At 55.4% G+C, this 24,763-nt stretch overlaps 1 protein-coding gene across 1 annotated transcript; it reads left to right on the forward strand.

Annotated features, from left to right (window-relative positions):
- Positions 1–2,469: 2,469 nt before the first annotated feature.
- TRAM2 (translocation associated membrane protein 2) lies at positions 2,470–24,197 on the forward strand. Its single transcript, XM_076332595.1, has 11 exons — positions 2,470–2,672; positions 11,673–11,736; positions 14,165–14,274; positions 14,500–14,616; positions 16,323–16,381; positions 16,973–17,057; positions 17,197–17,267; positions 17,879–17,983; positions 18,120–18,278; positions 19,186–19,349; positions 19,602–24,197. Exons 1-11 carry the CDS (start codon positions 2,553–2,555, stop codon positions 19,673–19,675), a joined length of 1,128 nt encoding a protein of 375 aa, XP_076188710.1. The 5' UTR covers positions 2,470–2,552; the 3' UTR covers positions 19,676–24,197.
- The last annotated feature ends 566 nt before the right edge of the window (positions 24,198–24,763 follow it).

Raw genomic sequence — 24,763 nt, forward strand, 5'->3', positions numbered from 1 at the left:
GGTCTGGAGTGGGGGATGTCTCCATCCCACCACACTTGGCCAGATCATCCTGCGCTCTCGCCTACCCTGGAATGGAAAATTTCTGCTCGTTTGCCTCCTATGAGCCTTTTTTGTTTGTTTTGTTTCTTAAGGAAACCCTCTCCAGCGCTTTAGAGAGGCAGATGCTCATGCCCCAGCCCAGGAGAGCTCAGTGCCACCGACGAGAGGAGCTCTCGTGGGCCACGAAAGGGCAGCAAGGACGTGGAGAGCAGGAATCGACGGTGAATTTTGACAATGCAGGGAGTGACCCGCGGGCTGCCGAGGAGAACTGGCTGTGCCGCTCACCGGTGATCTGGAAAAAGGAGCGAACAGGCAGGAACAGAGGCTACGTCCCTAATAAATTAAACAATACCTGGGCGAGCGCCTGGGCTTGCGGCTGTCCAGCCTGCTGGCACCGTCCCCCTCGGCTTGTTTTTAATGGGTCGCTCTCGTCCCTCTTTCGAGGTGGAATAAAATGCAGCGGGTTGGAAAGGTACCGACAGGGCACGAGGGTCGGCAGCAGCCCTGCCCCAGCCCTGCTGGGATCTTGCCTTCCAGCAGCACTACTTTCCGCCTCCCTCTACGGCCCGATTTCTGAGCGCTGCCCGTGAGTGCCAGGTTTCGGGGTCGGTTTTGCTCGACAGGGTGAAAAACATTCTCTCCAGCTCTGAGATGATGTAACCCCCCCTGAACTAACCCAGGAAAGATTTTCCCGGAAAAAAACATCTTTTCACTTCCAAAAATACTGAAACACAATACTTGGACATCACAGAAAATACAAGTATTTGCCCTGGGGTGGTTGTTATTTGCTTTTTTTTCCCAAGCTGAAACTTTGGGCTTCCCACCCCCCCCAATTAAACAGTTTTGGTTTGCTGCAAATGCCTTCTGGTGTCTTTACTATTCCTGTAACCGGCAGGGCCCAGGCTGCATCTCCGTGCCCATCGCTCTGAGGCTAAACAAGAACACAGAAGGGGGGTTCGCGGAGGGTAAACACGGCTAATCAGGACTTGCCTAATACGAACGCCTGCTTAATGAGAACCCAGGGACTGTGCTTCCTGTGCTGGATTTGGCCGGAGGGAAACGCTTTGTTGCTCTCAACACCAGGTTTGAGACGGCTCAGTTCCCTCGAACGCGCTGGGGCAGCGTTTCCTCCCTCCCGTGAATCCTCCCCAGCAGCCCCGGGACGGGAGCTGCGGCTGCGAAGGACCCGTGGGGATCCAGGGATGCTGGAGGAGCCGGGCCAAATCCTGCAAGCTAAAGGATCCGGTGCTTGTTTTGCTTGAAGGGAGACCTTTAAAACAAAAGCCCTGTTTGTGCTTTGCTTAGAGAAAGCAAAGGGGGCTTGCCGAAGGGCCCTGCCCGCTCCCCTTAATGTCCTTCAGGCTCCCTGGGGAGCTTTGGGGGGCTTTTTTAGGAACTGGCTTCAATAAATAACAGCGAACGTGCCACTGCTCTGCCCCAGAGACTCAGCTGAATCATCTCTCCGTCCACGCTGCGAAGCATCTGGCGGCCGCTACACCCCAGCCCCAGCCGGGATGTGGGTTTGGGAAGGGGATGGGATGGGGAGGGCGCCCCACGCCTCTGGCCTCGCCCTGGTTAATGGGGAGGGAGGGAGATTTGGGGTTCAGCGCTGAGGCTGTGGGCTTGGGGGGGGGGGGTGTGTGCAGAGGCAGGTGGGTGTCAGGGTGTGCGCAGGGAGGTGGGTGCTGGGCCACAGATGGGTGACGGGTGCAATCCGGGCTGGGCGTGCATGGAGAGGTGGGTGCGGGTGTGGGTGGGTGTCCAGATGTGCACGGAAGGCGAGTGCAGATGTGTGTGGGTATCCAGAGGTGCACATCAGGCGGGTGCAGACGCGGGTGGGCATCCAGACGTGCACAGTAGGTGGGCACAGGTGTGGGTGGGTGTCTGGATGCGCATGGTAAGTGGGTGCAGATGCAGGTGGGCGTCCAGACATGCACGGTAGGTGGGTGCAGACACGGGTGGGCACCCGGACGTGCACGGTAGGTGGGGTGCAGATGCAGGTGGGCGTCCAGACATGCACGGTAGGTGGGCGCAGACACGGGTGGGCACCCGGACGTGCACGGTAGGTGGGGTGCAGATGCAGGTGGGCGTCCAGACATGCGCGGTAGGTGGGTGCAGATGCGAGTGGGCGTCCAGACATGCACAATAGGTGGGTGCAGATGCGGCTGTGCGCGGATGGGAGGTGGGTGCCGAGCCCGGTGGGTGCCTCCGTCCGTCCCGTTCCCCCCCCCCCCCCCTCGCTGAGAGCCGGGCCGTGGGTGGGGCAGCGGGTGCGGACGGGGCTGGGTGGCGGGGGCTCGGGAGGCGGGGGCCGGGGCCGGGGCCGGGGCCGGGGCGGGCGGCGGGGAGGGGTCAGGCGGCGGCGCGGGCGGCGCCTGCGCGGGGCCGTCGCGGCGCTCCGCGAAGTTGCGCGGGGGCCCGGGGAAGTTTGCAGCGCTGCGCGGCGGCGGGGCGGCGGGCGGCGGCTCCCGCTCCCGCTCCCGCTCCCGCTCCGCTCCCCTCCCGGCGCGGCCATGGCCTTCCGCCGGCGGGCCAAGAGCCACCCGCTCTTCAGCCAGGAGTTCCTCATCCACAACCACGCCGACATCGGCTTCTGCCTGGTGCTCAGCGTCCTCATCGCCCTCATGTTCGAGGTGAGACACCCCCCCCCTCCCCCTCCGCCTTCCCCCCCGGGGGGGGGGGGGGGGGGAGGGCGGTCCCGCGGGGTGACCCCCCACACGCACCCCACCGGGGTCAACCCCACCCGGGACCGGCTGTGTGTGTGTGTCCCCCCACACACACCCGTGTGCACCCCCGCTGTGGACGGGGCGTCCCGGCTGCCCCCCCTGTGCTGCGCCGGGTGCCCCCACCCACCACCCCCCGCGGCTCTGCCTCTGCTCAGGGGGCGTCCGGAGTGCTGCACCCCTGCGAGGTGACCCCGTCCCGCTTGGGGAGGGGGCTATGGGGTGCAGCACCCCTCCGTCTGGGGGTGCCGAGTGCCGCCCCATTCATTCCCATCTCTTTCCTACCAGCAGAGAGGCGTCCCCCCCCAAAATCGCCGTGGGGACCCAGCCCGGCACTGGTTTTTGGGGTGGCGCATCCTTCTGCCACCCCCAGCCCTGTCCGGGGTCCCTGGCTGAGGAAGGGGGAGCACAGGGGGTGGCGAACCCCCTTCTCCTGCAAACCCACCGCCGCTGCTGGGGACAGTCCCTGCCCTGCACCACTTCCCAAGCACAGAGGGGTACATCGGCCGCCCGGCCACATGCAGGGAGAAGTCAAGCCCTCGCTGATATTTCCAGCTGTTGGAAATCGGGGTAGTATTTTTTTGCCTTTTTTTTTTTAACGTTAGCCCTTTTCCAGGTGTTTTCTCCGCAGCCCGCTGACCCCGTGCCGTGGGACGAGCACTGGGGGCTCCTGGGCCTCGTGCGGACGTTAGCGGCTCCCCGGCCTTTCCTCATCCCGGCCATCCCGCTCCACCGCGGGCCGTGAGAAGGCATCCCCGGCTCCTCCATGGGAAACCTTCGCCCAGCCCGGGGTGGCCGGAGCCCCACGGGAAGGCTGTTGCCCCGCCGCCGCCCCCGTGCCGTGCGGAGCCATGCTGGGAATGCCGCACTCCCCCTGCTCCGTCTCCTTCCCTCCCAGCTTGCTTTTTCCTTTCCTCTTTCGGGGAGGAGACAGGGGAGGGCTGGAGGCCACCACCACCGTGCAGCTTCGCTCGGCTCCGGGCACCCTATGCGGAGGCACCTCGGGCGGCTGTGAGCCGTGGTCAGCGGCTCGGCCGGATCGGACCCCCCCCACACACCCCTGCTTCCCCCGCGCAAACCCTCCCCTTCAGCGCAGTGCCACGTTTCAAAGCAAATCTGGACGGGAAAGGGGTGGCCGGGGGGCCTGGCGGAGGAGGAAAGGCTCCTTCTGTAGCAAATCGCAGGAGGAGGAAATCCATTTCCTTAATACCCTCCCGGTGGCAGCCCCCTTCTTTTTTTCTCCCCCCCCCCCCCCCTTTTTTTTTTCTGCAAATGTATTGAATGAGCAAGTCGCTTCCAGTGCACAAAACCCTTTCGATGTGTTTGTGCATATATATATATATATATATTTTTATTTAAGGGTCGGGGGGGGAAGTGTTTCAAAACTAACCCAAGAGGGCCAGCTGTATTCCAAAACCACATGCAAATGCTGCAAAGTTGGGCTGCAAGTTTCGTAGTCGTACTTTATTAACAAAAAAAAAAGTCACTGAGGTTGCATCTCTGTCGGGGTTTCTCCCCGCAGCTGGTTTTTTCGGGGTGCTGGTGCCTGCGGTTGCATGCCAGGATCCCCGTCCCGGAGAGGTGGTACCCGGGCTCGCTGCTGCGAAGGCTTTTGGTTGATACGATGCTCCGAGGGCGGTTCTGAAATGCGGTGAGATGAAACCCCCTGTGGAGGTGGTGGCAGGGAGGGTTTTGCGGCGTTTCTGATTTTTAATTTTTTTTTTTTTTTTTTAATATCTTTTAATTAAATCTCCCCTGGTTGCTGAGAGGCAGCAAATTCCTACTGGTGCCGCCAGTCTCCCAGCAGACCTTGGGGAGACGGTGCTTGCCGTGCTGGGGTGGCTTTCGGCGCTCCTCCCTCTGCACCGCCTGGCTGCGTCCCCGTTCGGCAGCATTTGCCCTCGTCTTCCCCCCGGCATGGGGTTTGGGACAACTCTTTTGGTCCTCGTGGTTATTTTATTTTATTTTATTTATTCCTTCTGCTTTCTTTTCCCCTGGAGGAGAAATCAGGCTCTGCTCTTCCCCAGCCCTCCAAACTACCCATTCCCGCTTGCATCACCTCTACAGTGAGTTTTGGTGGCAGCTCCGATATTTCTGCCTTTCAATGCCGTTTCAGCGCCTCCTCTGCGATGGCGGGGAGGACGTGTCGCCGTCCCTTCTCCTCCTCCTCGCCACCCTGCTTCCCACCCCGCCGCCGGACTCCCACCTTCCCCAATGCCGGTGGCCGCGGCTGAGCTCGGGCTCAGCGGAAACGGCCGAATCCTGCTCACAATAGGCCGTTTCCTGCAGGGGAGGGTTCTTTGGGGAGACACAAACGGGATTTTTAACCTTTTCCCGGGCAGCCCCCGGGAGTTGAGTGCTTGCTTGCTCCGGCACCGTGCTCGTGGTGATGGTCAAGGGCTGCCCCGGGTCTCCCCCTCCCAAAGCGCGGTGCGAGGTACACTTCGAGCATCTTTTTGGGCGCGCAACCTCTTCCCCATTCAAAAGGGTCAACGGGCTCCACCAGCCCAGTAATTTCTCCGCAGCAGGGAGCGGGTACCAGTCGCGATGGAGATACCGTTCACATCTCACTTGATGCCCGGCTTCACTGCTGGCTGCGCCGCTAGCACCGTCCCGGCTCCAGGGAGGGGATTTGGGGGCACAGAGCGTGGCACGAGGCTGCTCGTCGCTGTTACAGGTGTGTTGGACTTGATTATTCGAGTATTGTGTGCATTTTAGATGATCATAGCATTGCTCAGGGAGGGAAGCCCAGGGCTTGGAGGGGGTCCCCCCAAAAAGAGCTGTCCTGAGCTGAGTACTGAGGGGTTTTCTGCCTTCCCAGCCAGGCCTAAGCCTTCAGGGTGTGAAAACATGCCCGGTGCATGTCTGTGTGCTGCCAGGGAGGGATTTTGCTACATGTGCGTGGCTACTCCATCCGTGAGCGAGCTGGAGCCCGGAAAGAAAAATCTTCCCCTTTTTTTTTTTTAGAAAAAACTTTTTTTTTTTTTTTTTTAAAAACCCATTTTTAGTGACTGCGTATAGAAACACGAAGCAGGTGCTTCGCAGAAATTGTTTTGCATATTTTATCCCCCCCTGCTTTGTAGAAAAATGAAGCCAAAGCCAGGCTGGGTTTAACCTGCAGCTGCCCGGTGACCCGTGTCCCGGCAGGGACGGCTCTTGTGCGCGGTGTCGGATCGATCAGCCTCCGTGCGAGTTGAGTTTGGGGGAGAGCTCGCTGGTTTGGGGGGGTTTCTGTATTAAACAGGGGCTGCTGTCACAATCTCTGTAAGATGGGGAGACTGAGGCTCTGTCTTATTTCTCCTTTATGCCCACAGCTGGCTGCCACGAGCTCAGGGACAAGGCAGAGGAGAGGTCCTGATGCTTATGCATGGGGTGATGGTAATAAAGTTATAAAACGTTATATTATAAGAGATGCTGTGCCCTTGCCGGGCTTCCCCCCGTGCGCAGAGCCGTGGCAGTGAGTCACGGTCTCCCAAACACTGGGTTGTGACACTGTCAAACGAAGGCAGCTGACGAATGAGCTGCTATTTCCAGGCTTCCTGCTAAATATACTTTCCCCTCCCCGGTCCCCTCCGTAGTACTCTGCAAAAATTAAGGCCTTCCAGTCGTCAACGAGGGAAAACAAACAGTGTTTCTGCCTCCCCTGGTCTTTGCCAAGATGTGGGAACTGAGGCACGCGAGTGGCTTAAAGGCTGAATAGTTGGGGGACAGCGGGGGGGAGGGAAGGGGAAAAAGGGGAAAAAAAAAGCAGAATTTAGGTCTGTTTTTAAAAAGGGAATAAACAGGAGGGAGCGTGAGGCAATGATTATCGTGTCGTGCTGGGGGATGAGCGTGTGGGTGCAAGCAGAGGGGCTGTGCTGCCCTCGGGGAGGATTTTTTGTTGAAGCTGGCTGTTTACTTTTAAAGGCTTTGGTCCAAAGTTTGGCCTTTAGTTTACATATAGGGCCTGTGTCAATCCATACCGTGGATCAACAAGTTTTTCTTTCAATAAAAACTCTGGCTGGTGGGGGAAAAAAAACCCCGAAGTTGTGAGAAAAGCCTTCGGACAGCATTTTATCTTTAATTAGTTGGAGTTGTTTTTCAAATCCTGGAAATATTTTCCCGGCTCAGACTGCAGAAACTCCCCCAGCCTCCCCTGCCAGAGGTTTGGAGCCGCTTCCTTCCTCCAAAGCAGTTTTAACCCAAGCAGGACACGAGGACGGCTGCGTGCCTGGGGGCTCCCGGCCGGGGTGAAGACAGCACAGATCCTGCAAATCCTGCTGGTCTGAGGCTTTCAGGAAGGGAACTGAATTTCAGAGGGTGACCTGGTACCTCTCTGCAAAGGACGCTCCAAAATTATCCCTTGCTCCTGAAAATCTTAGGGCTTGAGAGTTGCAGCGGGTAGATTTTGGGAGAGGTGCTAAGCTGCCTGGATGCGCATGCTTAGACGCCTTTATTAAAAGCTGCTTGCATGCCTGCAAAAGTGGAATTGGGGTTTTAGTTTGGACTCTACAGCGTTTCGTGGCAGGGAAAAAACAGCATCTTCTAAAAAGAGTGGAGGGAGCTTTGCTGCTTTGTATTAAGCTGCAAACTCCAGGCTAGCGGGGGTGTGAATTTTTCCGGTCACCGCATTATCGGGGAGTAGATGCATAGCGGTGGATAGTAGATGCATAGTAAATGCATAGTAGTGCTGGGATTATTTGGCTTTATCCACCGTCCTGCCATCGAGGGCTGTGAAGCGGATGTGCTGATTTGATGTCTGGCTGCGTTGCTCCGTGAGAAACAGCCCGAGCCCTGTCTCAGCTGCTCTGAGCGTCGCAGGAAACTGTGGTCTTGACGGATGCATCGGGTTTTGCCTCTTGACCGTCTGGCTGCCCTTTGGTCCTCGGGTTAGTGTCCTTAATCACTAGAAACTTGCTCGCTGCTGAAGACGTTGTTCCCTCTGCGGGGCTGTAGAGAGCCTCCCAGGGCAACTGCTTCCCAAATTTAGCTGGTTCAGGCACACCCCTCACGCCAGGCAGGATGAGGCCGGGATGAGGAGCATCTCCCTCATCCCCTTGGGCAGTGGTGGGTTGCACAGAGGTGCCCTTAATGCAGGGCAAGGAGCGAATGAGGAATATACAGCCTTTCCTATGTGATCCCCGCTCGGCTCATCCCGTGCAGACAAATCCTCCTCCCATCCTATAAAAATCCCCACCAGAGTCGTGGTGACGCTCTGTAGGATTTGGACTTCTGGCTGCGTTAGGAAAAGGCTGGACACGAGAGGGGAAAACAAGGGAAGCGGGCTGAGGAGGTGGCCTCACAGCGTAATCAAAAAAATATAATAATACCTGGAGAGGCCCAATTCTGCCCCTGCCTGCAGCAGTTTTGCAGCAGCCCCGGCTCTGCTCGCTGCCCCGTGAGGCAGGAGCGTGCCTGGTGCTTCCTTTCCCGTCCCAGCATCTTGTTTCAGAGCAAACAGACAGCAAGCGTCTTGTGCCTCTGAATAATCCTCACGTTGCTCTTCCCGTTACAAATTTCTTTCTCTGTCCGTCTGCGAAACGCTCGATGTGAGCTCTAAAGCTTTGCCATCCCGGGTCCTCGTCGCTCCTTCCCGAGCCGAGGAAACCTGATTTCTGCCTTGCAGGGGAGCTGGAGGTGGCACTGCTGGAGGTCATGGTTCAAGTGTTCCCTGTTTTCCTGGAGGCTTAAGCTGCTCGGTGGTGTTTCTGTCTCTATATGCTACGCAGGGCTGTAGAGCAAGGGGTGCACTGCGGGTGCTCCCAGTTGATGTGGCAGAGGAGATGCCGTGGTGGATACGGCTACAGCGTGGGATTTTGGAGCTTGATGTTCACTTGATGGAGCTCAGCTACAACCTCGATCAAGCCACTTATCCCTCCACGCTCGCCCCCCCCCCCCCCCATAAGGGGCGTGTTGTGAGCAATGGCAAAAAGATGCGGGTCCCTCCGTGGACGTGCAGAGTGTCCTTCACCTGCAAGGATGGAGGGATGTCACCAGTGTCCTGCTCAAGGTGGTTCGTCCCATGTGTTTTGTGCTCCATCTGCCTCGGCTGCTGGAAGCCACAACTCTTTCCCTATCTGAACTGATACGTCCTCGCAGTGGTGGCAAGGAGGTGGAGGTGACCCAGCCAAGGGCGTGCGGTGTGATCGGGACCCTGGTGGCCTCGCGGGTGGTGAGTCTCGGAGGCCAGAGCTAAGCTGGATGATAAGTGTGTTGTTCTGGGTTTCCTGTGCGATTGCAGCGAGGAAAGCATGGAGGTATAAGCGCTCACAAAATGAGATGCAACCAGTCTTTGAGCCCTTGGAAAGCCCAGGCACCCACCTCTGAAAATGCTGCCTTGGCCATTAAAGTCCCGCTGGTGCCCACAGGGGAGCGTGCGCAGGGGCTGCGCCAGGGCGAAGCGTGAAGTCCTGCACGCGTTCAGACGCTTCCATGGTCAGTATGAACACTTCCCGGCTGCTTGTAGGAGAAACGAAGGCCTTTGATGCCCGAGAGGAGACCTTCCCTCCACGTAAGGTCTGCGAGATGCCCAGAGGTGGACGGCGAGGTCGGATGCCCGGAGGTTCAAATTTGGCCCCCAGAACTGCCGCTGTGGCCCTTGGGGAGTGGCTGCAGGTGTGTGCCTGGGCTTCCCCGTCCATCAGGTGGAGGAGGGAGGCAGTTCTTCTCCGGATATCGGTCTGTCGGGATGCCTGCCTACGTCCAGGAGGTTGCATTTGTCGTAGGCTGTAAAACATTTTATGTAGGCTTTAGAAAACAATCCGCTACCTCTCTGTAATGAAAGGTGGAGAGGTGAAGGGGTGCAGAGGTGGCCCCCGAAGCTGCTGGTGGTCCTCTGGCCGGCGGAAAGCAAAGGCAGGTGTGGAGATGGGACAAAGCATTGATTGATCCTTGAGTGGATGGAGGAAACCTTCCTACCAGGCCCTCCAGAAAAGAAGATTAGGAGAGTCCTCGCAAACCATGTTGGGGCTGAGCACCATGCAGGCATTGCTCCCCGCTTTGGAGATGCTCCGGGGCTGTTTTCTCGGACCCACAAGTCTGGCTTATGGCCCCTCCGGTGGATTAGGATACTTCATCTGGAGATGATGCCTTGTTTCCATCTGTTTACACCTCTGGATATCAGCCAGGTACTTGGGTAGGACGTAAAACCTTCAGTGCCTGCTGCCATCGGCACATCCATGACACGGCCGCCCATCCCTGCAGCATCACGGCCGCCGCCGGGTTTATGCATTTGTTTCATGCCCTGCGCCAGCTTGTGATGAGGTTTGGATATAAAGCCCGGGTCCCAGTTGTGCTGTACTGCTCTGGGATGAAGCAACTTTGCTCTCCTAGCCAGCGAGGTTTCCAAGAGCCAGAAGTGTGTCCTTAAGCCAGCGTGAGGCCAGGCGATGCGCTTTTTCCATTACCACCCCAAACTCTGCTCGTGGTCTCCCTCGGCAGAGTGCTTCTCGCATCTACTCCTCCACAAGCAGAGCACAACACGTGGGATTTCTTTTTTTAAGTGGGGGGAAAAAAAGAAAAATAAATCCCCAGACATCATGAAAACATGCCACAGAGTTTGCTTTCCCCCAGCCAAGGCTGCAAGAGGATGGGCAGTGCTGCCTGCACCAGCGGAGCCACCGGCTGGTTGGTGGGGCGGGATGGGAACACTTGGCAAAACCCCTGTGTTCCCCCCTCCCCTGTAGCTACGTCCTGCAAGACGTGAAGCAATATTTCCAGCCAGGTTTTTAGTAGCCTGCAGCTTTGAAACGATTGCAGCGACGTCTGTGTGAAATGCAGCTCATCTCCATCGGCGTTCGACGGGCACGGGATTTTTTTTGGGCTGGTTGCGTATGAGGCTGAGTGCTTGCAAAGTGTTGGAAGGGGGGCTGAGGGGCCATCAGAAAGGTAAGACTCTCCGGTGATGTGTTGCCCGTGTGGGGTTGGACGGGGTGAGGGCACGGCCGGAGGTTGGCGTCGGATGTCTGTGCGCTGGGTTTTGCTGTGGACCCGGCTCAGGGGTTCATCGGTCTCAGAGATGCTGCTTTGGGGTGTTCTGCAGATGCACCGGGATGGGATGCTCGGCTCTGCCCCGTCCCCGCGACACCTCCTGCTTCACTGCTGGGGAGGATCGTTCCCTTGAATTAAAAGCAATAAATGAAGAGCAAACAGCACAGCCCTGGTTTGCAGGGAGCCTGATGTCTCATCCCAGGCTTTTTTTTTCCCTTTATGGGCCAGCCTGTGATGCTGGACACGCTGGGATCTTGTGCATGGCCAGTGCAAGGTTCAGCTCTTTTGCCAAAGCTGCTTTTCCCCTGCCCCGTGGGATCCTCATGAGCACCTGCGTGGTCTCTAAAGGGGTCCGGCTTCATCAGTCCTGTGGCTGCTGTTACTAGAGGAGTCTCCGCAAAAGTGCGGGGGCTAAATACATGTGTAGCCTTTAGGGCTTTGAAGCCACTGAGCTTGCTCAGGTGCTGGATGTTGTCATTTCTACCCAGGCCGGGCTCCTGGCATGGCTGCCCGGAGTGGATGGAAATGAGGGATGGTTTTAATTAACAGAAATGGCCCACTGGGTCGGGCTCCCGGTGTCCCCCGAGCAGCGGGTCGCGTGTGACGATGGTCAATGCTACTGGAGGGATACTCATTCTTGAGGGGAAGCGGAGAGCTTCCCCCATCAGGCTGGCTGGTGGCTTTTACAGCTGCATTGCTTTTCCAGGTTTCCCCATCTTTTATCCACCCCTTCTTCCCTCCCAAATCCCAGGTCCCTGTTGGCAAACTTCTTCCCTAGCAATCCCCTTGCTGAAAGGCACTTTTGTAAGTGAAGCCGATGCCTGCACATCTCCCTGGATGATTTGCCTTACCCAGCACGGTAGGAAAGAGGACAAAATAGTGGCAGAGGAATGAATTTAACAACTGACTTGCCTTTTTTTCCCTTCTGTGTGTCTTTGACAGGTTACAGCCAAGACTGCCTTCCTGTTTATCTTACCTCAGTATAACGTTAGCGTGCCTACAGCAGGTAAGAGATGCTGCCCCTGCGGATACCCCAAGGGGAGGGTCGAGTCGTCGTCTGCCCCAAACCCTCACTGTCAGCTGGCCTGGGCTCACTCTCTACTGATGCACACTGCTCGGGCCTTTGTCTGGTAGTAAAGGAGATTTTAAAAATAAGATATGTGGGGGAAAAGCAAAGTTTTAGTAGCTCAGAGCACACTGATCATGTCTGCCAGCCCTCATGCTGCCGGGGTTGGGAAGAAATGCTTTCCAGGGGGTTTTATGGCTTCCTCTCTACCCTGTTTCTGCCATGGTCAGGCTGCTCTGTGCACTCTGCAGGGTGAGGATCCTCCTCCAAGCCTGGTCAGGCAAGATCAAATTGCCTGATTGCATGCCCAGAGTAGCTCTGTGCCCTGCCAAGGAGCAGGAGAAATTTAGCTCTTTGCTAAGCAGCAGGGGCCGCACAGGTAATTCCTGTCTCACTTTATTGGGGATAGCACAAGGTGAGGGTGTGGAGATGCACGTGGTGCACAGCATCCCTGCTCCAGGCAGCTTATGGTCCTGATGCACATGGAGAGTAATTCAAGGAGGCTCCGAGCTGGCGCAGGTCCAAGCCCGATGGACCAGAGGACGTGCTCCCAGCCAGGAGGCAGCTGGAGGCTCGGTCCCTGTTTGTATTTTGGCTGCTAGTAGCTACCTTCCTAGCCGAGAGCCCCTCCAGGGCTGGCAGCGACCTGGGCACCAGCGCGGGAGCAGCAGGAGGTGGTTTGGGTAAAGCCCTGGGCTCAGGATGAGCCAAATGCCCAGGGCACAGAGCCTGGCTCAGTGGCAGAAAACTGCAGTTAATTAGAAGTGTTTGAGTAATCATCCAAGGGAAGAGCGGGGTTGTTGGGATTAGTGTAACTACGATGAGGCAAACACACGGAAGATGAAAGGTCTGCCCTTAAAATCTGTGAACGTTATGGTTGAAGAAATCATCCCGCTTCCAGATTAAATTGTGGTCCGCACTCCCCTATGGCACGGTCCAGACAACTTCTGCCGTTGTGTTAAGTGATTTATTCTTTCCTGATACCAGAAATCTCGGGGGGAGGCACATAACCATCTTGCCAGGACCAGGTGTTGGGGTATCAATATAGGGCATGAGCTAGCTGAGGCCTTGGGGAGAGAGACCTTGGTGCAGCAAGCTTGCTCAGAGGAAGGGTTATTGCTCACTTGAATTTTTCCAAGGCTGTTTCACATCCCTCGCAACAAGGATGCTGTTGCCCATCAGTCGGCAGATCTTGCTCTCGTCTTCCGTGCTCAGCGCACGCACGGCTCCTGCTAGAGCAGCCTCCGAAGTGCCCTAGAGAGAGGAGAGGAGACAGAGCAGTCGCACACATGCGTAGTGTTATTTTCTCTAGTCGTGCAATTCTTTTATCTTACACTGGGGTTATGAGCTCTCTGATACAGGCAACGTTTTTACCTCTGGGTTTGCACAGCACCCAGCCGGGGGGCTCCTAAAGACCAAGTGTTTTCACATCCTTACGCCAGGTGTTTTCATAAATCCTATTCAAACCTTATTCATGTACCTCAAATCTTAGAAATCTGGACTGAGGCTTTGTTTGAGGGTAAACAGGGTTGGTGACAGACAAGTCGCTTCCCAGCATTGATATCAGGAGAGGATAGTCAGGATCAGGGTAAGGGAGAGCAGCAGCTGGGGGTGGGCTGAGCTTCTCATTGCGATGCTTTCTGCAGCGTGCCACAAGGACAGCAGCTTTCCCGACTCTGCTTCTTGCCCATAAGCTGCAGGGCTGCAAATAGTTGCCTAAATGCAGACGTCTGGGGTATTTTGGGTGCCGTTAGGTCTCCTGTTGCTCCAGAAGAGCAGGGCCTCCCATGGGTCCTATTTCTCATCCGCCAGCCCCGTGCCGTTGTCTCAGATCTCTTAATAGCACAAGGCATCTGCATTTAGGCAGCTGAACCCTGCTCCAGCAGCATTCAGGGGTAAGTGGAAGAGACTGGGTGTTGGATGATAACCGGGGGGGTGGAAATCCCATCCCGAGCCCTAATGCTCCCAGTGGGGTGTCCCTGATCCCATCACGTGCTTCAGCGCTGCCTCCATGTCTTCATCCCTCCAGGCTGATAAATTCCCGTCTCCGCAGCTGGGCAGTCCCCAGCCCCTCACCTCTGGCAGGGGAAGCTTGAAGTGTCCTGAGTGACTCCTCCTTTGAGGTGTGTAACTATTAGAGGGGAAACCATCCACACTCTGCCGATGAACTAACGCCGGCTAGAGCCCTTTTTTCCAGCCCTGCAGTCACTGGCACAGTCATGACCTCTCTCTGCCTCCACCTCTCTGGTGGCCCCATCCAAGCTGCGAGTTGAGAATAGCCCCCCCTGAATTTCCACTAACCCTTAAGCCCTTGCCTGGAAATCGTTTGGGTCATGGGGATTTGACCCACCGTTTGGTCTCTTTGCAGATGGGGAGCTGGTCCAGTATCACTATGGGTTGAAGGATCTGGTCACCATCCTCTTCTACATCTTCATCGCCATCATCCTGCATGCGGTGGTGCAGGAGTATGCCCTGGACGTGAGTGCTGTTCGGCGTCTTGAGTCACCAAAATATCTCAAGTACCACGGGGGGACGTCATCCTGCTGCAGTTAAATGCAATTCTGGGGGTAGTCTGGGGGTTGGGGTGGTGATGAGTGAGCCTTCGTCTCTGGGGGCTGCTTGGGACAGGGAGGAGGAGGCAGATTTGTTGATCCAGTGGCTCATGTTTTCTTGTTCCTTTTCTCTCCCTCTGCTCCTTCCCAGAAAATCAACAGGCGTCTCCATCTCTCCAAGGTCAAACACAGCAAGTTCAATGAATCGGGACAGCTGGTTGCCTTCCACCTCACCTCTGTGATTTGGTGCTTGTACGTCGTGGTGACGGTAAGGCACGGGGCCACCAGGCTTCACGTTCCCTGGGTGGGATCTGGGGTTTCTGGAGTGCAAAACTCCCGATGGCAGCAGAAAGTCCCCAGCCAGCCCCTGGGCCAAGACGGGCACATTTCAGCAAGTTTAGTTTTCAAGTGTGGTGGGTCTTTCCAGCCACTGAGTGAGGGCACCTTGGGGAAATCCTTCTCCTGTTCCATGTAAAGCACAAGCAAATGGGCTGTGAAATATTTTTGGAGCCGGACCCTAGAAATCCTGCCTGGCCCTGTCATCTCTATCCGCTGCTCCGGGACCTGCCATCTTTCTCAGCCTTATTTTCCTCCTTATTTGCGTTCAGTGCCTTGGGGTTTTCGGGTGCCCTTTACAGGGATGTGGAATGAATGGGCAGATTTTTGTGATCCCTCTCTTGGTGAGCTGGCGGTGAGGGGAATGCTGAGAGCAGGGAAACCACGCCGCGCTTTGTGTTGCATTGGGGATGTTTCAACCCATAACTGCTGGGAGAAAAATTGGGGGTGGAGATGTTTCATTTTTGGGAGGAAGGGGAAGGGAAGAACAGGCAGCAGTGGAGAGGCACAACTATTTTGGCAGTGTGAAGTGATGCCGATGCTTCGCTCCCAGTGGCCGTTGAGGTTCAGCTGTGGTCCCCGGCGCCGCTGGGGATGGATGCTCGGGGGTAGGTCCGCTCCCTGCTGCTCCGGGGGTCCTGCCAGCCCTCCTTAGAGGATCGCTAACCCCTCCAGGCCAGCACTTCTGGGGATCTGCTGGCACTGCCCCCTGCCCCGTAGGGCTGTGGGGAGGGAAACTTTGGCAAAACAGTCGAGGCCACTGGTTTTGGGCTGCCCTCACCCAGCACCAGACCCATCCCTCACCAGCTCCGGGGCTGCAGCCTCCTGTGCAAACCCGTGGTGTGCTCCCCAAATGCCCCGCATGTGCAGAGCAGGTCACCCTTTGCAGAGCTTGCACCACCCCCAGGCTCCCCCAGCTGGAAAAAGGGCTTAGGACAGACAGGGCACGGACAATGGTGACAGATAGGTCCTGAGCAAGATGAATTTTCCACGCCAGTATCTCTTTGCAAAGCCCAATGCAGCACTGCTGTGGCAGGAGCTGGGCAAGCGTGGAACGGGAAGGGAGCCCCCTCCCGTAATCTGCCCTGCAAGCATAAGGCAAGAGGCCGTAGGGGAATGCAGGCAGGTGGAAAATTAAACTATGCAGTGCATATTAAATTATTTTTGTAGGCGTTTTCTGTTCCCCTTTCTCCTCAGAAGTACTTTTTTTTGTTTAAGTGATACTCGGGTTGGAAATGCCGGTGGGGAAGAAGCCCTCCCGGACCATGCATACGGCTGCTTGTAGCCGTGCTACCGGCATCTTGCCCCCACGCCTCCAGAGCATCCCTCTTGCATTGCCCAAACCCCAAAACATCCTATCCTGAACTCGGGACCTTCTGTGCAACCAAGCAAGCAGCTTTCAACCCCCAAACACGGGGGCCTCATGAAACTTGAGCAGGGTGCTAGAGACCCCTGAATATGGCTGAGCTTTGGAGAGCTCAGCCTTGGCTTGTGCAGGGGACGTGGTTTTTACTGCAGGCTGAAAGGACTCGGGTGTCATCTCCAGTTCCTAGCTTTGCTGTAGCATTAGCCCGCCCCCTCGTAACCATGCTCTGCCTCTTTCTTTTGCTGAAGGCTTGCATCTCTTCTCTTTTTCAGGAAGGATACATATCAAACCCCCGGAGCTTGTGGGAAAACTACCCGCATGTTTATCTTCCGTAAGCACTCGCAAGGGCATTTTGTTCGCAGGCTGACCGCTTCCTTCCTCTATATGGTTTTCTCTGCGGCTGGGAGTGGGGTGCTGCTGACAGTGCAGCACCCTTTGCATGCACCCTGCTGCAAGGATGCTGCAGTGAGATCCTGGGGGACGGGGGATATCTTGTTTATGGCCCCGGGGAGGGTGTTCCCGGAGCATTTCCTCCATGAAGAAGGCCCTGCGGGCTTGGTTACTCATCCTGGCTGCTTACTGCCTGCATCACATTCGGCAAGTTGCTTTGCTGTTCATTTTTCATAGTAGAAACAAAGAAGTGGGGGATAATCCTCCCTTCTTGGGTTTTTGCAAAAGTGAGGTTTGCTTAGAGCATGGAGACCGCAACACGAGCAGCCGGATAAACTCTGGGCATGACTAGCTCAGCTGAACATACAATTTCAGCCCAGAAATGATGCCTCCTAAATCCCGTGGCTTCCATGCAGTGGAGGGATTGCTTGGTGCTGTGCGGCTGGGCACTGGTCCACCCCTGGGACCTCCCAGGTCCTTGGGGTCCTGCCATGCCCCGGGCTGGCTCACGTGGCTTGTCCCTGCGTTTCAGGTTCCAGGTGAAGTTTTTCTACCTGTGCCAGCTGGCGTACTGGCTGCACGCCCTGCCGGAGCTCTACTTCCAAAAAGTTCGCAAGGTGAGAGCCAGGCGGGCGCTCCCTCAAGCACCCTGGGGATGCTTGAGGTGGTTTGCCCACTGGCTTTGGGGAAAGCGAGCTTTGGGAGAGGGCGGGTGAAGAGGGGCAAGAGGTTAACGCGGCTTTCCGCCCCTGCCAGGAGGAGATCCCCCGCCAGCTGCGGTGCATCGCGCTCTACCTGGTGCACATCGCCGGCGCGTACCTCCTCAAGTGAGTCAGCTGCCTCGGCGCCCCGTCCCGCACCGCGGATGGGGCTGAGCAGGTCCTTTTGCTGTGCGAGTCACCCGGGAAGCCTCAGCGGGGTGGGGGGGTTAAAGGGAGTTGACCTCCCGACTGCGGGCCATTAGTCAAACAGTTTTCACAGACCCACAGAGCTGATTCTGCAGTTCAGCGGTGTTACGCAAGTGCACAGGAGGTCTTTGTTCACAGGGTGTTGCAAAGCAAATGTTAACCAGGGACCCAAAACGCAGGCTGATGGGTGCATCTCCCCTGGGTATGGGAAGCACCCTGGGGTGCTCTCCCAGCGCAGCACAGGCAGGCAAACTCTTACCCTTCCTCTGAGTGTGTGCACAGAGCAGCAATGCCAGTGGTTAGGGCTTTGTGTTGGACCTATCCCAGCTCTGCTACTGGTTTGGGCCGCTTTGATGTTTTGGGGACAGGGATTTCCCCTGTCGCAGTCCTACCCCCTCTGCTGTGGAAAGGTCCAGGTTTGGGCTGGCGCTTGCTGCAGCGCAGGGATGACAGGGGAGATGCTGTCGCTGGATAGGAAGGACCGAGGTCGACCAGCCCGGTGATGCTTTTTTCTTTCTCTTCCCTCCTAGCTTAACCCGCTTGGGGCTGATCCTCTTGCTGTTGCAGTACTTAGCCGAATTCTTCTTCCACATGGCCCGGCTGGTCTACTTCACAGACGAGAACAACGAGAAGCTGTAAGCAGGCGAGCTGGCCATGGCTTCCCTCCTCCGGCGCCCAGGAGAGCCGTCGGCGTGATGGGGGGCTCGTTCTCACCTTCCAGCTCAGTGCTGGAGGCTGCTCCTGCCGACACCTCTGCTTGCTCCCCTGCAGGTTTAACGTCTGGGCTGTCGTGTTCGTGGTGACCAGGCTCTTCACCCTCACCCTGTACATCCTGGTCATCGGTTTTGGGTTGCCACGCGTGGAGAACCAGGCCCTTGACCCCGAGAGAGGGAACTTCTTCAGCTTTCTCTTCAACAATATCCTCTTCAGGTAGGAATGTCCCCTACTGTATCTTCCTTGGTTGTGTTATCCCAAGGTGTTTTTTTGCCGAGTTTGGAAATGCCAGTGGGGATCTGATCTAGGTTCCCTTTAGGGAAGGTCCTAGTGAGCTGGGAGGGTGTGGAGGGAGCGAGGAGGGGTTAAGGGCTGCAGAGCCACGATGGAAGGGAAAAGCCAGCAGATAAGTTGTTCATTGAGTGAAGTTATAAAACACAAGCCTATCTGAGAGAAAGGCTTGTAGGCTTTCCCTTCTGCACCTGTAACTGCATTTATATGAATGTGCTCAATGGAAAGGCGTTTTCCCTTCTGCTTGGACTTGTTTAGCTGCCTGTTGACATGGGAAGCAGAGGATGGGATGGGTTCCTCATGCCTTGCAGTCTGTCTGTCAAGACTGGGAGCCGTTCTCACCCATACAGCAGCTGTAGGTTCAGTTCAGAAGTTGCTAGGACAGGTGCCTGGTCATTCCCAACGTTTTTGGAGCTGTGGACTACTGGCATGCCTGAGGATTTGCGGGACTTTCTTAGCTCCCTTCCATCCCCATCCACCTTTTAGTTGTACAGAGCAGCTGGGGACACCTTACCTTGACCTTGCAGACTGTGGTCTGGGCAGTGCTGGTTGAGATGATCCTATTCATCCATTCCTGCCCTAAAGTCTTAACAGTCAGCAGTGCCCTGAGCACCTGAGAGCTTCGTGGTGGTGAGGGAAAGGAGAGTAGCTGTCCTGAGCTCAGGAGATGGCAGAAAGCAGAGATGGTGGCTGGAGGGACGGTGCCTGCCTCCGGCTCTCAGTGCAGCCGCCCAGGGGGACCTCGGCCACCGGCCTCGGTGTGGGTGGAAGGCTGGGCTGGTGGTGGCCTCGCTCGTCTGTTCTCAGCCTGCCTCTTCTCCGCCCCTGCCAGAATGAGTGTGCTGCTGTTGGTGTGCCTCTTCCAGGCCTCAGTGATGTGGCGCTTCATCCACTTCCAGCTGCGGCGCTGGCGGGAGTACTGGAATGAGCAGAGCAGTCGGAAGCGAGCTGCCGCCGGCGCCAAGCAGCAAGCCAAGCCGCTCAAGAGGGACTCGGGTGAGTGCTGGGGCCGGCGTGCCATGGGGTGGCACCGTGGGAGGCATCAGTCCTGTGGTTCAGCATCCCCTCAGCAGGCTGCTGCCCGTGCAGGCGATGCTGCGGCGGTGCCTCCTGCCACTCCGCGCTAAGCCTGGGGTCCCCAGCAGGATCGTCCCACGGTGGTGGTTTTCTCCATATCTATGGGCCAGCCCCAAGAGGGTTAAGGTTTTGGCCTGTGCAAGGGACAAAGTTTTCTCTCTCCATCCCCAGGTTACCATGAAAATGGAGTGGTGAAGGCGGAGAACGGCACCTCGCCACGAACCAAGAAGCTGAAATCGCCGTAGAAGCAAAGGCTTGTCTCCTGGGGAGGAGGGCAAGATACCAGGACTAAGAAGCAGCCCCTCCTCCCGGTCCTCACGAGCGTCATCTTGAACGGCTTGGAAACCGGTCATCTTCCCAAGGTGTCTCTCGCTCTCCTCCCTTCCTTTCTTACTCTCTTGAACCATTTGCAATAAAACCAAAAAGCTCCCTTTCCGCTGCTCCCATCCCCTCGTAGGAGCCTTTTCCAACCCTCCTGGTTTTGCCGCCTTCTGTTTCATCGTAAATCAGCGTGCAATTTTTTTCTTTTCTATTTTAGTGTTTGGTTATTTTGGATTATTGTTACAAATGCATCATAGATGGTTCCAAACAATCCTTTTTTCTTCTACAGCATGTTCCTCCCCTCTCTTCGTGGTGCTTCCCTGAGCCCCAGGGTCAGGGCCATGGCAGCTTGAAGGCACCACGTGTCTGTTACGAGAACAGGCTCCTGGGGGATTGCACTGGGGCTCTGTGACCCTGAGGCTCAGGGGTGCTCTCGGGTGAGGGTTGCCTCTCCTGGGGCACGTCTGGCCAGTGCTTGGCAAGTGCCGCAGGATGGTGGTGCTGCAAATAGAGACCAGGGTCCAAGAGAGGAACCTCAGCCGTGTCTTGTCTCATGGTGGACCTCTGGTTAAGTGGGGTTTTTCTGAACCCTGGTTTTGAGCTAATTTTGGAGAGCTGGGCAGCAGAGAAGGGAGAGAATTTCCCTCTTCATACAGGACCCATCTCCTAGCCTTTGCTTGCCCCAGCTCTTCTGGTACAGCTGGGTCCCTCTTACCCTCTTGGCTGCAGGAGGTGAGCTGCCCCGTAGTTGTTCTGGACCTCCCAGCCCCAAGAGCTGGGCTCGGGGCCCTGCAGCTCGCAGTGCCTTGTCATGGGGCAGCAGCATCCTCAGGTTCACGTGAAACCTTGAGTCCTGCCCCGCTCTGAGCGCTGGCCTGGCTTCTGTCAGCCCAGGCCCTTTGCCAGCTTGTGTGCACCTCGTGGACCTGGTGTTCTCACGGCTCATGACCACGTCCAGATGACAAACTGGCTGCTGCAAAGGGTTTTTGCACCAATGGAACTGTGCCCCTCATGCTGTCACCTTAGCCTTCCTCATCCCTACTGTACCAGTCCAGCCGTGCCATCGGCAGCCACCAGCTTCACTCTTTGTTTCCAAAGGATACAGAGCTTGTATCCACCCAAGGTGCTATCAAATGCAGGGTTTCTTCCAAAAAACCTAGCCCCTTCATCCCTTTCTGAGCTGTGAATGAGATGACAGGGAAGGGGAAGGAAGCCGGGGCTGCAAGGAGCAGCTTGCATATTACGAAAAGCCTGACCTGTGACGTATAGCTGTTGGCAGATGCAGTTGTCTTAAATCTACCTCAGAGGCCATCTGTTGCTGCAGACCACTTTCCCCTCTTGCTCCTGCCCGTTGCCACCTGTACGTGGTGGCAGGAGATTTGTGGGAACCCCAGATCCCACCGGTTCAGTCCCCTGCTGCCTCTTTGCTGGGGAGCAGCATCTCCTGCCCAGGGTTTCGTGGGTCAGTGCCAGCTTGCTGAGCTTCTTTGGGGTGCCATGCACCAGGCTAGATTTGGTAAGCGTGCAGTAGACGGGCACCTCTCACCCCACAGCTCTCCTCCGGGGCAGTTTCTGTAGCTGGGCTTTGCTGTTGGTGCCTCTTGTGCAGTGAAGCCAGCTGTAACTTTCGTTCTCCTTCGCCGCGGCAGGAGCAGGCGAGTGGTGTGCTCCCTTGGCTGGGCGAGAAGAGGGGGCACAGGGTTGCGGGGAGCTCGGGTGCTCTTCGATACGCCAGCCAGGATTGAGGTCCACCTTCCTTGCATGTGAGGGAGGCACGTGGTCCTTAGTGTGCCTCTTGCTCAGCCCTTCGGGCAGCTGAACTCTGGCTCTCTCCGAGTGCAATTCTAGCTTGAGGCTGGCGCAGTCGTCCTTCGCATCATTCGTGTTTTAGCGAACGGGTGACAGTTGATTTTCTGTCCCTCTTTGAGTTGGGTCAGGTTTTTTTTTCCTCCTTCTGTAGGTGTCTTTTCTCCCTTCCTCCCCCTCTCCTTACTGAGCCCCAGCTAACGCTGGGCACCGGAGGAAGAAAATGTGCAGGGACACGAGGACAGTTGGTCAAATTCCACTTGGTCCTCCACCCCCACAACCTCTGAGTCCCAAACGAGAGATGTTGGGGGAGAGGGATTCCCCCTTTTTCAGGGGGACTGAGGAAGGAGACTTCGGAGCAGAGCCCTTTGTGGCATCTTGCAATTGCTCCTCATAGCCCTTGCCAGGTAGATAATACACATTTTGGCTCAGAGGCAGTGACAGTACCTGCAGTGCAATGTGATGAGATGGGGGAAAAGAGCTTTATGTTAGGGAGGACACGGAAAAGGTCTAGTGTGAGAGGTTTTTCCTTTCTTCTGCCTCTTCCCATCCCCAGCCATCAACGGCCACGTGCCCTCCGAGAGCAACTGCTGGCCGGCAATCTCTGCAGAGCCTCAGCCGGTCCTTTCTGCAAAGCTGGTGCCTCGCAGCAGCTGAGGTATTGACTCTTTTAACAGGTGACACATACAGTCCCCCCAAAAAACTGGCTGCTGAATGATTCCTCCTCCTGCCTGCTTCGCTTCAGGCAGCTTTTCCACTTGCACAATCCTGCGTCTTCATAAAGTAGCTAATTATGCTTTGTATCCCAAGTGCCTTATGTTGCCATGTAGTCTCTCATACGCTTGATCTGTGAACTGTATCAGTAGCTGAATGCCCTCCCTCTTTACAATGTATGTACAACATATGCTACATTTATGTGTTTTTTGTTTTCTTTTTGATAGAGCTACCAGTAAAAAAGACAGTTTGTTTTGGAAGCATTTCCATGTGTTCTTTTTTTTTAATTTTTTTTTTTTTTTTAACCTATAGATGATGGGGCTTTTTTTGCCCTCCCCTATCTTTAGTCCTCAGAAATCCCCATCCTTCTGTTATGCCCAAGTATGGCAGGATCCCTGGGGTCTTTTATTTTTTTTTTGAGCTGAGCCTTTGCTGTAAGGCAATACGCGCTGTCATCCCAGAGGCCTGCGATCCACCCTCTGTTGGAGGAGCTGTCACGGGCTGCTTCTGTCTCTGCCTTGTAGTGCGAGCACCATCCCTCGGCTGCAAGCCCGCAGTAACTGCTTCTACGTCCATGTCACTTCTCAGCAGGCCGAGCCTTCTCTTCAGCCCAAAGAGCTTTTTCTTTCCCAAATGGAGTATTTTCATTGCAAGCCCTTAGTGGTCAGTCTTTTCTTGACCACTCCGTGTACAAAGATGCCGAGAGCCCACTTTCCTTGAGTGGGTGCTCTTCTGGTGCCCCATCTTGTCAAGCCCTGTGTCTTCTCCAAAGAAGACCCAACCCCAAACAGGAGCTCTTGTCCACCACAGTGCAGCAAGTGTTAGAGACTCTGCAAAACTGCAAGTCCTTACTTTCAGTGTAACGCTATTGCTTGCGCCCTTCCTGTGGACTTGAGGCTGCTTTTGTAGTCTGTGTCCATTATCCAACCTAAGAAGGTCGGGGATTGAGTAGTCTGTGATTTTTTTTTTTAGTGTGAAGCATATTGTTTTCCTGCCCTAGCCTAGAAGAGCTGTGAAATACCAGCACTAGTTCTCTCTTTTTGTCTTAGATAGCTGGGGAATGGGCTTGGGAAGAGAAAGGGGCAGAGGAAGAACAGATGTAGCATTTCACATATAATTTTTGAGTGACTTATGGGGCATTACAGTTGCAGGTTTTGGGTTTTTTTTGTTTAGGATTCTTTCTTCTTACTCATCATGTTTGGGTTAGTAGTAAAGACGACAAGTTCCAGTTCCCCTGTAGGTCCCCTTACCCTTAACTCACCATTTTAAAATGTATTTTTGGTAGGCTTCCTGGTCGGAGGGAAGAACGACTACTCTAGGATGCCTCCCCCTTGCCTCCAAGTGACTCTTGAAGCTTGTAGCTACCCTGCCTTTACTGCAGTGCATGGGGGTTTACAGCAGCCTCAGTCTCTTGCCTTAGATGAAGTCTTGGTAGATGGACCCCGACTTGCATCAACAGTAGATGGAGATTATGGGGTTTGATTTACAGCCTTCTGGTAAACTTCACAAGTGTGTAATAGATGGTTTGGCAGGCTTTATACTCAAACTGTGAAGTACGTTACTTCGCCCTGGGGCTGCGTGCGGGGTTTTGCTGGCAGTGGGGAAGAATGGCTCTTGTAAAAGCCAGGCAGAGGCACGGAGTTTTTCTTTGAATATGTTGAACTCGATGGACCAAACTTCAGCAAAGGAACTCGAGGAAAATTTCTGTTCTTCCATATTTATGCTTTAGTGCAAATTTCCTAATTTTGGAGGGGGTGGGGGGAAGTAACAGTCGCTGATATTTTATCCCGTTTGTTTCATTCTTCTTGTCACTTAAGTTTTTGTATGGATTTTGTTTGTTGTTGTTTGTTGTTAAATGACTTTTGTGATAAACTCAACAAAAGTATTTTTCTGAAATAAATAAATAAAAGGCATAGATTTCTTCCACTGCTGCTGTCCGCTGATGCTTTATCACTCTGCTAAGCTGTATGCGTTTCCAAAGCAAGCTGCGATGGGTTATACTTGTCTCTCTCCTGCCATACCAGATTAGTCTGTTCCCTTTGGTGCAGCATCTCGTGTCCCTGTATTCCCCACAGCTGGGGTTCATCTTCTTGCATTTCCCATGTCTACAGCATGGGCAGCTGCTTCTGAGTTAGTTATCTGTGGCTGCCTTCATCGTTGGGAGTGGAGGATAAGGGCATTTGGAGGATATGATTTATCTGATGTGGTTTAGGTGCATAGTTTATGGTGAGCTAAATTGTATACTTTCTGCAGCTGGCCCCGGGCGTGCTACATGATTGGCCGAGCACTAGGTCACAGTTTCATGGCATGTGCAGAAAACAGTTTCTGACTTTCTTTTCTACAGCCTACAGCTCCAGTAATCTCATCTGTAAGTTCTTGGTCTCTGGAAAAGCTGATTAACGTGGCCTTTAGAACTTAGCCTTTGTCAGCTGCTGCTTGGAAGGCACCTCATGGAATGCCAAGCTGTGCTTTGAAATCCAAGGTGGACCCGA

Source organism: Aptenodytes patagonicus, chromosome 3 (genome assembly GCF_965638725.1).
Source record: "Aptenodytes patagonicus chromosome 3, bAptPat1.pri.cur, whole genome shotgun sequence".
NCBI lineage: Eukaryota > Metazoa > Chordata > Aves > Sphenisciformes > Spheniscidae > Aptenodytes > Aptenodytes patagonicus.